We start from the raw sequence: 14,615 nt of genomic DNA on the forward strand, positions 1-14,615 counted from the left end.
CTAACTCTTTAAAACAATGAGCCATTTTTGTAGGTCGTGAATTGTTCAGCATTAGAATCCATGTGACTTACACTGACTTTAACTTCTAGAACAATAGCTTTATTCAACAAGTCACCGTTTGTTTTTGTTGTTTTTTTATTTTGTTGGACATGTTGGTCTGTTTATCCTCTTCATTATGGGAACCTGTGCTTTTATTCTCTTCACCCTGGGCAACAGGCTGTTTCTGTCGACAGATATTGTTATGAATAGGCAATACATCAGTTTACTTGTCTGGTGTAACATTAGCTCTTAGATTTTACCTGCAGTAAAGTTGTTTGTAACGTTTGAAAGTTTTTCCTTGTGTTCCTTTTGGTTTGCTTTGATTTTTATATTTATGATTTCATATGTACCTTGTTTTTTTAAAGTAATAAAGTGAAAACATTTTAAGCCCATGTCCTCAGCTTTTATTGTATAGGTGCTGAATGGTACCCAATGTGGTATGTGTAGATGATCGAAGGGTCAGTCCACACACGTGAATCTAAGAGGGACATTATTTTAACAGTTGTATTACAAAATGTTTATTATAAATGTAAATATATTGCATACTAATATAGGTGCCTCAGTATAAAATTATTGTTTAAGTGATAAGTTTATATTTTCTGATGATCTTACACTAAATATTAGTGTAATGCATTGTCTTATTTTACTCTGTTCAAAACCAGGATGCTTTCAATATTTCTCTTATTTTAATAACAATTCTTCACAATATTTGACGTGCAAACCTCCTAGATAGTTGTTTTTTGTTTTTTGATAATTGTTTAATTAAGAGCGTTTGTTGACAGCTTACTCTACTAGACCCTACTACACATTATAGGCTCTAGTGCCCCCTACTGGTAAATCCCTTGTTTTTCCCAGTTGTGATGGACCTCATCAGTGTGTGTGTGTGTGTGTGTGTGTGTGTGTGTGTGTGTGTGTGTGTATCTATGCGTCTTCGTCATCCTCGCTGGCGATCAGGTCCAAGTACTTGTGCGGCTCGTTCTCGGAGGTGTACTCCTCCTGCAGCCGCTCCAGCTCCCGCAACTCCGCCTGCAGCCGCTGCAGGTGCAGCGCACGCCGGTTCCGCAGGACCTTCATCGGGAACGGGTTCAGATCCCCAAAGGCAATGGCAGTCAACTTCCTGTGCAGAGAGGAAGGGGCAGGGCCGCAGAAAGGGTTAGAAGTATGATCAAAAGCTAAACTTTTAGGGTGTTATTTTATTCAAATAAATTTAATAATTTTTCAATCTGTAAATTTTAATTTTCAGAGTAATTTGGTTCTTGCTAAATTAAATCAGTTCGATGAACCGTCCCGGGCAACAACAGCTCGGCGAGAAAGGAGGACCATCTGTACACCATCCATCCCGACGGACTGCTCCGACACACTCAGCCTCACTACACGTCGTGCTCTTAAAAAAACTGAAACAATGCCAGGCTCTGATGGTCCAGCCAAAATAGAGCCTTCACCACCCCTCAGACCTTTCATTTCAGAGGCAAAGCCATGGATGCACCGTTGCCATGTGACCCAAATCTGGCCTGAAAACCCGTGTGACTTGGGTGTGAGCGGCGCCCTGTGCTTCCTGCACGCCTTTAAATCGCAAGTGCCCGGGTCCATGTTTATGGCAAAAACAGCAACGCCATCCACAGCTCTGAGAACATCCGCTGTAACAAAAGACTCACGGCCAGGGAAGCGGAGGGACCCCGAGAAACTCCGATCAGACGGGGTTGGCGAGGACAGTGTCGTGGATCCTCTTTGTTCTAAAGAAGCTAAAGGAAACAGATGCTTGGAGGCTAGGAAATGGAGATGTGTTTTCAAAAACAACAAAGCAGGGTGTTCATCCTGCGCTGGGCCTTTTGCTTCGGCTTTCCCCGGCAGCTCGCGGGATTATCTGACCTGCTGTCTGTGATGGTTTTGGTGAAGAAGCGGAGGTACTGATAAATTTCCACGCTATCATGGATCTTCAAGATTTCCTCCTCGTTGTATTTGAAAAGGGCGAGTGCATACCGAAATATCACCTGTGGATAAAGATTCACAGCATAAGATAGTCTGGGGTGAATTGGTAGGTGAGAATCTTCCATGGATTTAGTGTATATGACAAAGACTAGTTCTGATTTAATGGCTGGGATTCCAGCTATTGGGAGTGAATAGACCAGCTGGCTGTGGAGGAAGAACCGTACCTTTGTTCCTTCGTAGAAGAAGGCATCCCAGACCTTGAGCAGGATGTCACTGGGAAGACTCTCCACAAACACCACCAGGAACCAGTTAAAAGTGATCAGCGAAACATCCACACTGTGCACCTCCAGGTGGGCTACCAGCCTTGGCATCTTTTCTGCCATGAAGTCCTTAAACACACGCTGGTCCGCCTGTGTGGGTGTAGACAGCTGTTGAGCACAAATAACGGGCACTGCTTCACTGATGTGGTGGGGTTTTTTTTTTTTTACAACACATGCTGTTACCTGCGAGCCCAGAAGAGTTTTGGTATAGTAGTCCTGAGGCACGAGGAACTGCACTATAGCCAGAAGACACCAGAAGGCCTCTTCTTCACTCTGCAGTACCAGCAATGCAATGGCAGCCAACCTGAAAATATTTCATACACACACACACACACACACACACACACACACACACACACATCATTGCAGGAACTATGCTGGTTTTCCCCCCTATACAAATGCTAAAGCAATAAAACTGCTTCATTATTGTTTTATTGTTTACTGATGCTACATTGTTTGCTAATTACAACTGGTCAACAATAATTTAGCTTCTCTCTAAAAAACACCCCTGCTTATCATGGATTTTTTGCATGCTGAATCTAAATATGTTTTCAGAATTTCTCTAATCAATCACAGTTTTGTTTTTTTTTTGTTCCAGTACACTCATGTCATTATGTGTGAAATGGAAACACCATACCAAGGATCTACTGGTGGACACTGAAGAGGAATGTTACTCCTAAAATGTTATGCCAAATATAGGCAAAAATCATACATTACACATTTTAGAAATACATTTCTACACATTTTAAACTGTGATAATTATAAATACGCAATATATAATGAATAGAACCATAATGTAACCAATTAAAGTAAACCACAGATGATTGAAAAATTCTAAAAACAGATTCAAATTCAACATCATGCACAGCATAAGGCACAAATCATACATTATACATTTTGGAAGTACGTTTTTACATATTTTAACTGTAATAACAGCCACGAATAAGTAATATATACTTAATTTCCCTGTCACATTAAAAACCCTACAGGACAGAAAAATTCTAAAAACAGATTTCAATTCAGTTTAAAAAGTATAAGCTGCATCTATTTTAGTTTGCGTTATTGTTCATGGAGTGTACACCAGAGGTTTGGATATTCCTGAGAAGTAAAAGCACCATACAGTCAAAACATGTAAGGTCACATTACACCTTCTACTGCTTGTGTGTCTTTTATTCTTAACTAAAATGAAGGAAATATGATGCTGAATGTAAGGAAATTTCCCTGAAAAAAAGTGATGAAAGGTGATTATTCTGCTATTAGGCTTAGAATTTGCCAGTTCTAGTGCTGCTTTCCTCAACACGGTGGCCTGTGGAACAGACTCAGTGGATTGGATGGTACTTTTATTAACAACAAAATGATGAAATATCTGAGCATGAACTGCAGGAAAAGGGTATTACAAAATTCTTACCTGAGCTCACCAACCTGTTCATCCGGACTTTGCTGTATATTGCTTGGCACTGTGCAAACTTGGCTTCTAGCTGAACTGGGATTTTCCGTTTTGGACCACAGACGGGAAGCTACACTTGCCAACTCTTGGCCTAGGAGGTAATTCTCAGTTGCAGCGGTGTGTGCAGGAGGACGGCCACGCACCTGTTGAGTCCCTGGCAGTAGCCGACGGCGGGGTTGTGCCAGGAGAAGGCCAATAGCACCCTGCGGAGCTGCCGCAGCTGGGGACTAGAGGGTGAGCAGAAGTGCCGGTTGGTGGTGAGGCGTGCGGTGCAGGTCCAGCTGGATCTGCCGGGAGACTGGGTGCGGTGTGGCGGGCTCTTCTCGCACAGCTGCTGGGAAGAGATCTGGGTTGGAGGTCGCGGAGCTGCCGAGTCCTGCTGCCGCACCATCCAGCGCCAACACGCGGGGCCGGTACCCGCGCGGGACGCCCGCCCGTTAACAGGGCCTTCAGCTCCGGGCCCGGGCAGAGGTCGTCGGGTGAGCGGCCACCCAGGTGCTGGGTCCAGCGGGCCAGCAGTGAGTGCTCTCCCATGTCCCGGTGAGCAGGTTGTGTGAACGGATCTCCAGGCCTGGATTTTAGCCAGCAACCTCATGTCCTCCACCTCGTAGTCAGGGAGGATCTTAAAACCGTACTCGTCATACTCCATGAGGAACAGTGGCATACACCTCTCAGAGTGGCATGACCTGCTCTCAGGGTCTTTATGAATCTTATCATCTATGAATAGCCTTGATTAAAACTATCTGAAATTGGATTACTTGGATTCAGGCACTGAAATTCAAGTGCCTAGGAAATACATTTCTAATTAAAATAAGGTATCAAGTGTTTTATATGATTTTAACATGTCTGTGCTTTTTACCTGACAGTGTCGAGTCGGAGAACATCCTTCAGATTGGCTTGCAGTGCTTCCTCTATTAACTTCCCCACGGCATCCTTTTGCTCTGCATTTAGTTCCTTTTTCTCCTGGAGTTTTCGCAGGACCCCGAGGTACCGACTCTCCATCTGACAGTTGCTGGCCTCCAGATAGGGCACACTGACGCACGACGCACACACACACACACACACACACACACACGAAGCATTTATTCAATATTTATCCATTACCGTAGCAACCATTGGACTACCAAAACCCTAAACAAAGATGTCATTATGAATTATTTGACCATCCATCAAGCTACCATGTCATACGTTGAGATGCTTGTGTTATATCACAATGGGGTGTTCTGTGGTTTCATGATCATACAAATCAGAAGTCTGTCTCATTCTGTGAGAGAGTTTTACTTGTTTTTTACCCACCTTTACCATAAGGCTTTTCTCCTGCTCCGAGCTGTTCTGCCACAGTTTGGTCAGCTGATGGATCTCAGAGTTCAGAAACTTGTTCTGCGTTTTGTAGGCTTCCAAATCATCCTGGAAACAACAGCATAAAAACACAAACGAAATGTTCCATATGAAAGGAAGCATCATTGTGGCCAATGGCCTACTCCCTGAGGAAAGACAGCCCTTTGGGGGACTGGAAACTTTAACAGGGATTTAGCTATAAACCACACATCACAAAGGGGCCATTCCTCTGTTCAACACAGTCTAGGCTATGTTCAAAAATGAGTTGGGTCATGATCTCAATGAGTCACCATAAATTTTCTGATGACATCGGTTATAAGCATCTTGCGAGATGCAACACAATACCAACTTTTAAAACACAACCCACATACATAGAGAAATCTTTGAAAAATTAATTTTTTTTAAGACACTTCCCCCACAATCTAAACCTAGTGGACAATCGAAAGCTAATTTAGAATGCAGATCAAAATAATTTTAAAATATTGGACTATCTAATGTGACCATGTGACCATGCAGAGAGCCGTGTTTTGTAGCAGTGGGTGCCGCGCACCTTGAGGCCGTCTGTCTCCTGCATGAGGTGCCTGAAAGTTTCAGCGCTGCGGTGCTCGAAGCTGAGGGTGTGGCGGGGGTCATCCATGCATGCTGCCACTTTTTCCGAGAGCTTGAGGATGACCTCTTGCTTGGCCTGGTTCTTCTCCAGCAGGAGGCGGAGGCTATCCTGCAGCTCGGCCACGTGGGCATCCCGCTCGGCCAGGCTCTGCCGCAAGGCCTCGCTCTCTGCGCGCAGGCGTTCCAGACGCCGCTGTAGGTCAGCGGCGCGCCGCTCGCCGTGACGCAGGAGCTCCAGGCGAGCCTGCTCGCCCTTGGCCGCCATGAACTGCGTGCAGGTCCGCTTCTCCATCTGCGCCGCCTCCAGGGCCTGGTGCAGCAGCCACACCAGTTCCTTACCATTCACACGAGCACGCACACACACACACACAGCGAGATGTCTTTATGGCAGGTTCATGAGTCCGCGTACTGAACAAGAAACATCTCTCTAGCGTGCTCTTACGACCCGTCTATGAGCGCTACCTTCTGGGCTTTGACCTCTTCGGCCAGCGTCAGGTTCTCCTGCTTGAGGCGGGCGGCTCGGTCCTCCTTGTGGTCAATGGGCAACGTGGCCGAGAAGCATTTTTCCTTTTTCCCGCTGGGCAGAGCGGAAGCGGGGGATCGGCAGCTGTCGCACAGCTGCTTACAGCGCGGTGCAGTGGGACCCATCCTCTCAGGAAGATCAGCAGGGGCCACTTCAAGGGCTACAGGAGAGTCAGTGGAAATGAGTACATTTACATCGCACTGAAGTCTGCTATGTGCCGTTTATATCAAGTGTATGTTTTTTTGAAGTCGCAGTTAAATTTGGAGCTAACCGAGAAGAGCATGGTTTGAGTCAGGGCACTGGGGCTCACTGGGTATACTGGGTGAGGGATTGGATGAGTCTGTTTTGAGGCCATCAGTGGGGCTGGTATTGGATTCCACCCAAAACATACTCTGTTCCTGAGAGGGCCGACGAAGGAGCAAGCTATATACTGAGTTTCTGCAACACACACGCACACACACACACACACACGCGCGCGCACACACACACACACACGTGCGCGCACACACACACACACACACACACGCGCACACACACACACGCGCACACACACACACGCGCACACACACACACGCGCACACACACACAGTTTAATACAGGTAATATAAAATACTTTGAGTAGGATATCTGGAGTTTTTACTTTTTTGACCAGAGCAACTAAAAAAAAAAAAAAAAAATCATAGTAACTAAGGTTTCAAACATTATTAGTATGAAGTGACAATCCTGCAATTGTTTGGAAATAGGATTGTTTGTTTGGACATAGTGTGTGTCTAAGAGCCTGTTCTGTGTTCTTACAATGACAATAAAAACACGATCCTAAGGAACCAGCACATCACGGGTGGGCAAGACGACGGATTTCCGTAAAAGTAAAGAGAAACTGTGGGGAGCGATGACACAAGCACTTTAAGAAAGAAGTGCTGATGAATGAACGGACACCATTGCTACATGCCTTTACACTTTTAAACCGTGTTACTTTTTGCCCTGGTTATGCGGCCAATGGGGTTTATGAAGAAATACTGCACTTACTGAATCTCGATGAGCGGGTGCTTGATGGAGACGTTGAGGGGGTTCTTCTGCACAGGCTGACGAGCTGCTTCCTCCCCCACCAGCCCATGGGGTAGCTTCACGACGGGCAGGAAGTTTGCTGCGACTAAGCAAAAGAAGATCAATGATGCTGGAAGCAGTGTGAAGCCCTGTCCTGGCTTCCTTCCACCAGGAGCGGCCGAATTCGGCCGGGAAGTCAGGAAATATACGTAACAAACAAGACCTTTTGTAATGTTGTGTAAAACTATAATGGGCTGAACTTCCCACATAAGGGCGAGCATTGAAGAGCACATCACTACGACCTCAAACCCTTCTACGGGGGGTTTGCAGGGCTGTGAGACATGTTGACTGCTTGGCTTTGTGGAAGCTGCAGCACGCAGTGAATGAATTTGCAAAAGGCCCTCATATGAACAACAGGAGTTCGTAAGCAGCATTCACCGCCAGTTGTGACTTTGCTTTCTCAGTTGGCCCTCCAATAAATGCAAGCGGCATATGGCTGCGCTCTGTGACCACACAACACGCTCACGCAAAACAGGACGCCAATCATGCTTAACTGTAAAGGATCAAGGAAGGAAATGCGTGAGCCTGAAAGCTACAACAAGGTAGAATGTAGTGCCAGCGCAATGCTATGCGGCTCGACGTATCGAGGTGCAGTCGGTGTGGTCTCCGGCAACCTGTGTGCATGCACGCACGCACACACAAACAGCTGGGTGAGGTGCAACCAAGTTATGGCATGTCTAAAATAGCTCCCCAGTGAGTCAGTCAAAGCTCTCTGCTTCAGAATGAAGAAACGGCCCCAAATGCTCCAAATCCAAACAATTTTTGCAACCAAACTAGGTGTCACCTGCTCTAATTTGTCACAAATACTTTTTAATATAAACAAACACCGTTTTTTGGTATATTATGTATGCTTTCTATATAGCCTATTGTGTAGCCATAATATAAATATACCCATATAAACACAGGCATGTAAGACACTATTTAATTTAAACAACAAAGTTTGAGGCCAAAATAACCTACAATGACCCTTCCGTTCAGCAAGCCTATTTCATATGTGAGTTAGGGGACACAGTTATAATTAGCCCAGTTCCTCTGGCAGGCCACCTGCCTGAGCTGCTCAGATGTTTGCTTCTTCACTTCCTGTAATAGTCACTGCCGTGTGGCGCCTTCCCCTAAAACTCAGCACTAATACCCGGGTAACAGGGGAACCATGGGCAATGAAAGGCAACTATGCCTTCGGTGGCGCTTGGGTAATTTATATGAGCCTTTATGAACATTTAAGATACTCATTCTTCGTCAAATGAAATGGACTTCTCAGGAAAGGCTAACACTAAACCACGTGTGTTAATGCTGTAGTTCTTTGCCATAATCATGGGTAACCAGATAGTTGCTCATATAGGATGTGAATCATAATTGGGTATCATTTGTCTGGTATGGTAGTTTGCCAAATACAGGAAATGAAAACTATTTGCAAGCCACGGAAAGCAACATCAAAGAAATGCATCAGAGGCAAGATTCTGGCTCTACATAACATCCGAACTTAGTCACAAATGAGCATTATACACAGGCTCCAACCAGCTCCCACTACTTTAGAGTTTCTGGGTGAGATTCCTTTGATTGCATATATCTAAAAGGTACAGAAAAAAGCAAGGAGTTAGAGTTGTACAATACCAATCAAAGGTTTGGAGACACTTAGTGGAAATAAGGTTATGATATATATTAACAGCAAAACAAGTTATAATATAAAAACTAAACGTAAGGGGTACCAAATCAATATTCAAAGATGTCTTGAAATATTGGATTTGTAGCCACTCTTAGCTTTAGTAAAACAAGTTCCAGCACCTCAGCACCAATTATGTCTTTCCAGACTTTTAGCTCCCACGAACATCAAACCAAGACATTCATTTTCATCGAGGAATAAACTAAAATTAAACCTGAATACACTTCACTTATTATTATCTGCTTATATTGAACCACTCTATATAATGAAATATTACGTGCTGACAGATGCGTCGGTGAACTGACACAAAAGCACAAACCACAAATGAAAAGCCATATTTCCCATAGCAGTGGAGATGGAATTCCAAAGTATTGCACAGAAACAGCGGTGATTCGGAATTCCAACGTATCGCACAGAAACAGCAGTGATTCGGGTTGCAGTCAACAAGAAGGTGTGGAGGCAGCCAGCCTAAGACAAGGTGGTGCACCTCCAACACTCAGGCCAACCCACAGTGACTTTCCTCTGGGGTTAATCCAGGTAGCTAGGCAGCAACATGAAATGGAGGATTTACCAAGTGATTAGGAGTAATCTGTAGCATTATCTTGCCTATTCAATGGATTAAAATAATCCCTTGTCAGAGCGATATTGTATTAATGCTGGACTGACCTCTGATAATTTTAGTATCTGCACAACGCATTGAGTTAATATTTAATATTATCAAACGGTGTGATATTTGAAAAATGTATTGCTATTGTGGTGATATGTAAATAAGAGGCCAAGAATCCCTTGCTAGACAACTGAAATTCCTACAGTACATATGACTTTTATTACCACAGGATACCAGGAGATGGTAAGGATGGCAAGTAGAAAGATGTTTTTCCAGCGCTTATGTAACTAACATATGTAACACATGTAAGAAGCAACTTGATCAGGTTCATACTTTACGCTAAAGGGGGCCAGAAGGTGGGAGGTACAATATCAAAAGGGTCCCAGTGAAACATCATGTTGTAAGGCAGATCTTAGCTACACCAGCAGACAGTGATTTTCATCAACGATTTCCATCACGGTTTGCAAATATTTGCCTAGCACTTGCTGGAAATCTCAGGATCACATACCAGATAGAGAAAAACAGGAGAGAACAAGAAAGGAAATCCCTTAGGTCCTGGCTGCCCTGATAACTAAGGCCGATAAGGTTGGTTCAGATAACAACAGAGCAAATGTTTCAGAAATCCCACAAAACATGCCTGACACTGTAATTATAGGATGGTGCTGTAGATGAGTCACGAGACACTTCAAATCAGAAAGGAGTAAGTAGCATTAAAACGCGGCATCACTGTACAAACCCCCTGCGTCACATATTTACATCTGACAGTCAACCTAACCTCCCAGTTCCGATGAGGCAATAATGAACTTCCCAAACTCTCTACATCCACATTTTCTCTCTCTCTTAATGACACCAAATCAGTCCATAATTACCCTGCAGATTAGCCATTGTTAGAGTTATATGTAAACAATGCTTTCTGGTTTTGGAGGTTTTTACTGTATTTGGAATATATGCGGTTATGAGTGATATATGAAATTGTATATATATCATGTAAAGAGAATACACAAGATACAAACATTTCAGAAAGTGGCGAACTTAAAAAATAATTCAGGAATCAGTATTCAGTCTTAAACTTGTACAGAACTATCTGTGGGAGGAGATTGTGTGCTTGTTAGACAAGTCCATGTGGGAGATGGAGAGGGAGTGTTGAATGGTTTACTGGAGATTTTTCTTTTTAAATTAGAAATTATTTGCAGTTTTCCCATGGATGGAATATTGTAGGAAAGACGAGCTGGGAAGCTGGAGACGAGACTCTAAGGCACACATTTGAACGCCCATACGTCCATCTGTGCCTACGATTTTTCATGCTACTGTTATTTTTCTCTGTAGGCTTGTTCATTTTGCTTTGATTTGTTTAAAAGAAGCCTCTAATCACTTCTGTTCATCTCCTAAGGGTCCTCCTATCCCTGAAAGGGCATGTCAAGTCACAGAAGTTTCTGTCTTAAGCTCTCTTGATTCAAGTCAAAACACTGAATATGAGGCAAAAGTACAGCTTTGAATTTCTTCACTATGAAAAAATGTAGCAGCTTTTTTTTTTTTTTGCATTTCTTAGCCTGTTTGCAATGACTGAGTAGACATTGTGCAGTGACAGGTGAATGCGCACACTTAACCCAGTGACAGGTGTGAGCAAGTTTATCTTCTGTCCTAGACATGGATGGTCCGTGGATTGAGTAGTGATAAACCAAAGCGAAGCACTCCTATATCACACAGGCCTGAAGCAGCACAAAATCACCTATCTGGAATATCTTGAGAAAGAAAGAAAAGTTATGGAGGGTACTGTGTGTTCTTCATTTTGCACTGAGTGACGTCAGAAAGGGAAATGTACACTTATTTAAGAAACTTCTGCAAGAATGATTGTTTTTACCCCCTGTTGGCACACCGGCTATGTCACATGGCAGGCAGCCTCACTGAAAAAGTCCCTGACCATGTGTCGACATGCTAACCAGGCCAGCACTCCCTTGTCTCATGATCTGGCGTTCTTTTGCTCTCTGCGGTCTTACCAGAGCAGGCGTCGTGCAGCTGCTGGCTCTCCTCCTTGCAGTTCTGTGGGGCCGTCACAGAGGAGTACGCAGTCAGTTGTTTTCTGTGCTGCAGCCGTCTCAGCTGCAGCTGCTGGAGCCAGTACATCTTAGCATCCCTATTCGCTGCCTGCAATGACACACTTTACTGGAATGGCTGTTGGGTGTTTTACAGGAATGGGATTGTATGGGAAATTCCCACCCTGACATCACTGATCGAAGTGATCATGGTTTTCGGTACTGTCATGGAACTGTGATAAAATATACTGAAAATACACTAATTTTGAGACAAATATTAAAAAAGTGAAGTGTACCTAAAGTGTGTATATTGCATTAGCTTGTGTATGTGTGTGCAACCGTGTGTGAGAAAGAGAGACACACACAGCAGAGTTGAAACAGGCTAAAGGCTGGATTCAAATGATTAGGTCTTATGTTGTAGGTATTATTAGAGCTTTGCCCTGTTATGCTCCTCTAAGGATCTGCTTCAGAAGAATCAGTCAGTGCAGGATCAATAATGCACTGCACTCATGCTTTCTTTCAGGTCCCATAGAGCAATACTGGGCCAACAAGTCACTCATGTGTAATTGATCATTACACATTTGAAAGTCAGATGAAAGATTTAGAGATATCGGGATGTAGAAATAAACTCTGGACAGTGGCCAAGAAAAATGGTAAAGGCAAGCAAACAGTCTCTCTTTGTACAACTGAAGATAAGAGTTGAGAGGTCAAGAAGAGTGTCTGCTACTGCCTCGGTGACTAAGAAGATGTTACTTCATTTCTTGTCTGTTATTCCTCCAGAGTGCAGTGCTAACTGTACTTCTTACTGCACAGTATGTTGTAACCCACAGCCTGCGCACCACAAAGCCAATCGAATGAACAAAAGATGACAACTAACACACGCCGTCTACTTTTTTTTGTTTTTTTTAAACCCCGAGACCATAAATATACCTTGAGCACGAATGTGCGTTCTGGAGTCTGTATGTGGAATGTCCCCTCCTCGCTTTGCAACGGGTAGCCAAAGGTAGCACTGTAGAGTTCTACCCTGCCGAGCGGATTCACGTCCTGGGCTGTGCGATAGTAAAACAGTTGGCATTTATTCTCTTCGTAGGTGAACCAGCGGAACTTCCAGGTTTTGAGGGGTCCGCCCTGCTTGTGGAGATAACCGCACAGCTTGGAGGCTGAAGGAAGCTCAGGGATCCCGGGCCCGATGACAGCGGTGTCCTGCCGGGTAGTGTTTGCTTCTGTGCTGCCCTTGCCCTGGTCTCCTGTGGACAGACCCATAGCGTCCGTGTGTGTCTCCTCCGGTCTCTCTGCCGCTGTGGAGTTCTCGCCTCCGGCAGCCGCATTAGTTTCTGTCCAAGAGGGAAGTGGCTGAGACATATCAGTGCTGGGATTTCCTTCACTCACTCCTTCTGCCTTCACCATAATAAGAGAAAAACAACCAGGCAGAGAGATCAGCCCAGAAATATAATGGCTACAGTAGAATGGCCAGATTTCTGTCTTATTTAGGTTCCCTCACACACTTTGAATGACACACTCTGAATGCAAGAAACATATATTCAGAGGTGGTGGTTGTTTTTTTTTTAGAAGGAGCAGAGAAAATAAAGAAAAATCAGACTATATTTTGCTTAGCTGGCCCTATATTTTATTCTTTCACAGACATATTGGCTTTCATTCAAACTGGTAAAGGTTTAAATCTGTAAACTCGAAACCACAATCTGAAACTTTCATAGCCATCGGGAACTATGTTGAAAGCTCTTGCGCATGCTAATATTTCAGCTGCGCCCCCAAAGCCCCACAGGGGTTCTGACAGCGAAGCGCTGGGCAGCCACTCCATTCCTAACAAGAAAATAAAATCATACCTGGAGATTTTATCTGAGAAATCTAACACTTCAATTCAAATGCAGTTGTTCAGCAGAAGTCTCCTTACTTTTTACTTAACCAACATTCCGATCATATATTTTTAGATTTGAAACATACAGTATCTTATTCAAGAATTTGAGAAGAGTGTAATCCTTCAGCGGTCGGGAATACTACACAATCCAAAGCAAACAGGCTACCAGAAACAGTGTGCCTTTCAGTCGATCGTTCTGTATCATTGAAACCGATTAAAACTACAGATATTTACTTCACGGTACATGTTGCCCAAAATTGTGAAAAAAACTACAAACCTGCCAGGCACTTGTCAAGGCCGGTCTCATTTGCAGATCAGAGCGAACGGATGCCACGACAAGAGTGACACACTTCCTTGACAAAATTCCACGAGGAATGGTCGCGATTAGTAATAAAGCGAATCGCAAGGGAATAATCGATTACACAATATCTTACTCGTTGCACCCGCCAGGTTTTCAGGCTGAATGTTCGGGTTTCCGGTTTTGATTTCCATTTGTCCGTTTTCTTACGAAGTTCTCCCGAATTGTGGGGTGTTGGAACAAGCAAAGTCACATTGGTCTGTTTGTTTGGTTATTCTAGGACTAATCAAAGTCAAAAGTCTACATAATCAAAAGTCGGCCGGCAAAGTCACATACAAATGTGGAGAACAAATGTAAATCTTGAAAAGGTGGCATCCTCACTTTAGGGAATAAAAAGAAAGTTGTCTTGTGCTTCCCTTCTCTTCCCGTGTCCCGTGCGGGTCGTTGGCAAGTTGTGCCTGTCGGCTCTTACTCTGAGACGTCCAGATAATATGGGACAAAACCTACTTCTGCCTATGGAAATCATGGAAAGATTTGAGAAACGTTACCGATTAACTTCCAAAAGTAAAGAATGGGAGGAAATAAATAGTAATAATAATAATAATTATTATTATTATATATCTGTGTCTGTGTATATACCACACGTGTGTAAATATAGGCACGTAAATATACTTGCCTATATTTGACATTATAGTGATTTCTAGTGGAATCGATGATGCAGTATATAAAACTGAAAAATATTGTGTCAGCAAACAATGTATATAATATTTTTGTCATATGAAATAACGCTCTATGTGTCCATGTGTTTTCAGCTCTATCGACTCTTATTTTC

At 43.7% G+C, this 14,615-nt stretch overlaps 1 protein-coding gene across 1 annotated transcript; it reads right to left on the reverse strand.

The window, feature by feature from the left end:
* Window positions 1–23: 23 nt before the first annotated feature.
* On the reverse strand, window positions 24–14,217 carry tbc1d2 (TBC1 domain family, member 2). The gene is given in 20 exon segments (XM_035536015.1): window positions 24–1,156; window positions 1,909–2,030; window positions 2,193–2,378; window positions 2,472–2,592; window positions 3,879–3,997; window positions 3,999–4,051; window positions 4,054–4,135; window positions 4,137–4,172; window positions 4,174–4,277; window positions 4,280–4,306; window positions 4,309–4,403; window positions 4,595–4,763; window positions 5,028–5,142; window positions 5,624–6,016; window positions 6,145–6,365; window positions 6,477–6,643; window positions 7,232–7,355; window positions 11,574–11,721; window positions 12,540–13,007; window positions 13,763–14,217. Coding segments are annotated over 20 exon segments (2,976 nt in total). The 5' UTR covers window positions 13,793–14,217; the 3' UTR covers window positions 24–960.
* Window positions 14,218–14,615: the final 398 nt, after the last annotated feature.

Source organism: Electrophorus electricus, chromosome 2 (assembly GCF_013358815.1).
Source record: "Electrophorus electricus isolate fEleEle1 chromosome 2, fEleEle1.pri, whole genome shotgun sequence".
NCBI lineage: Eukaryota > Metazoa > Chordata > Actinopteri > Gymnotiformes > Gymnotidae > Electrophorus > Electrophorus electricus.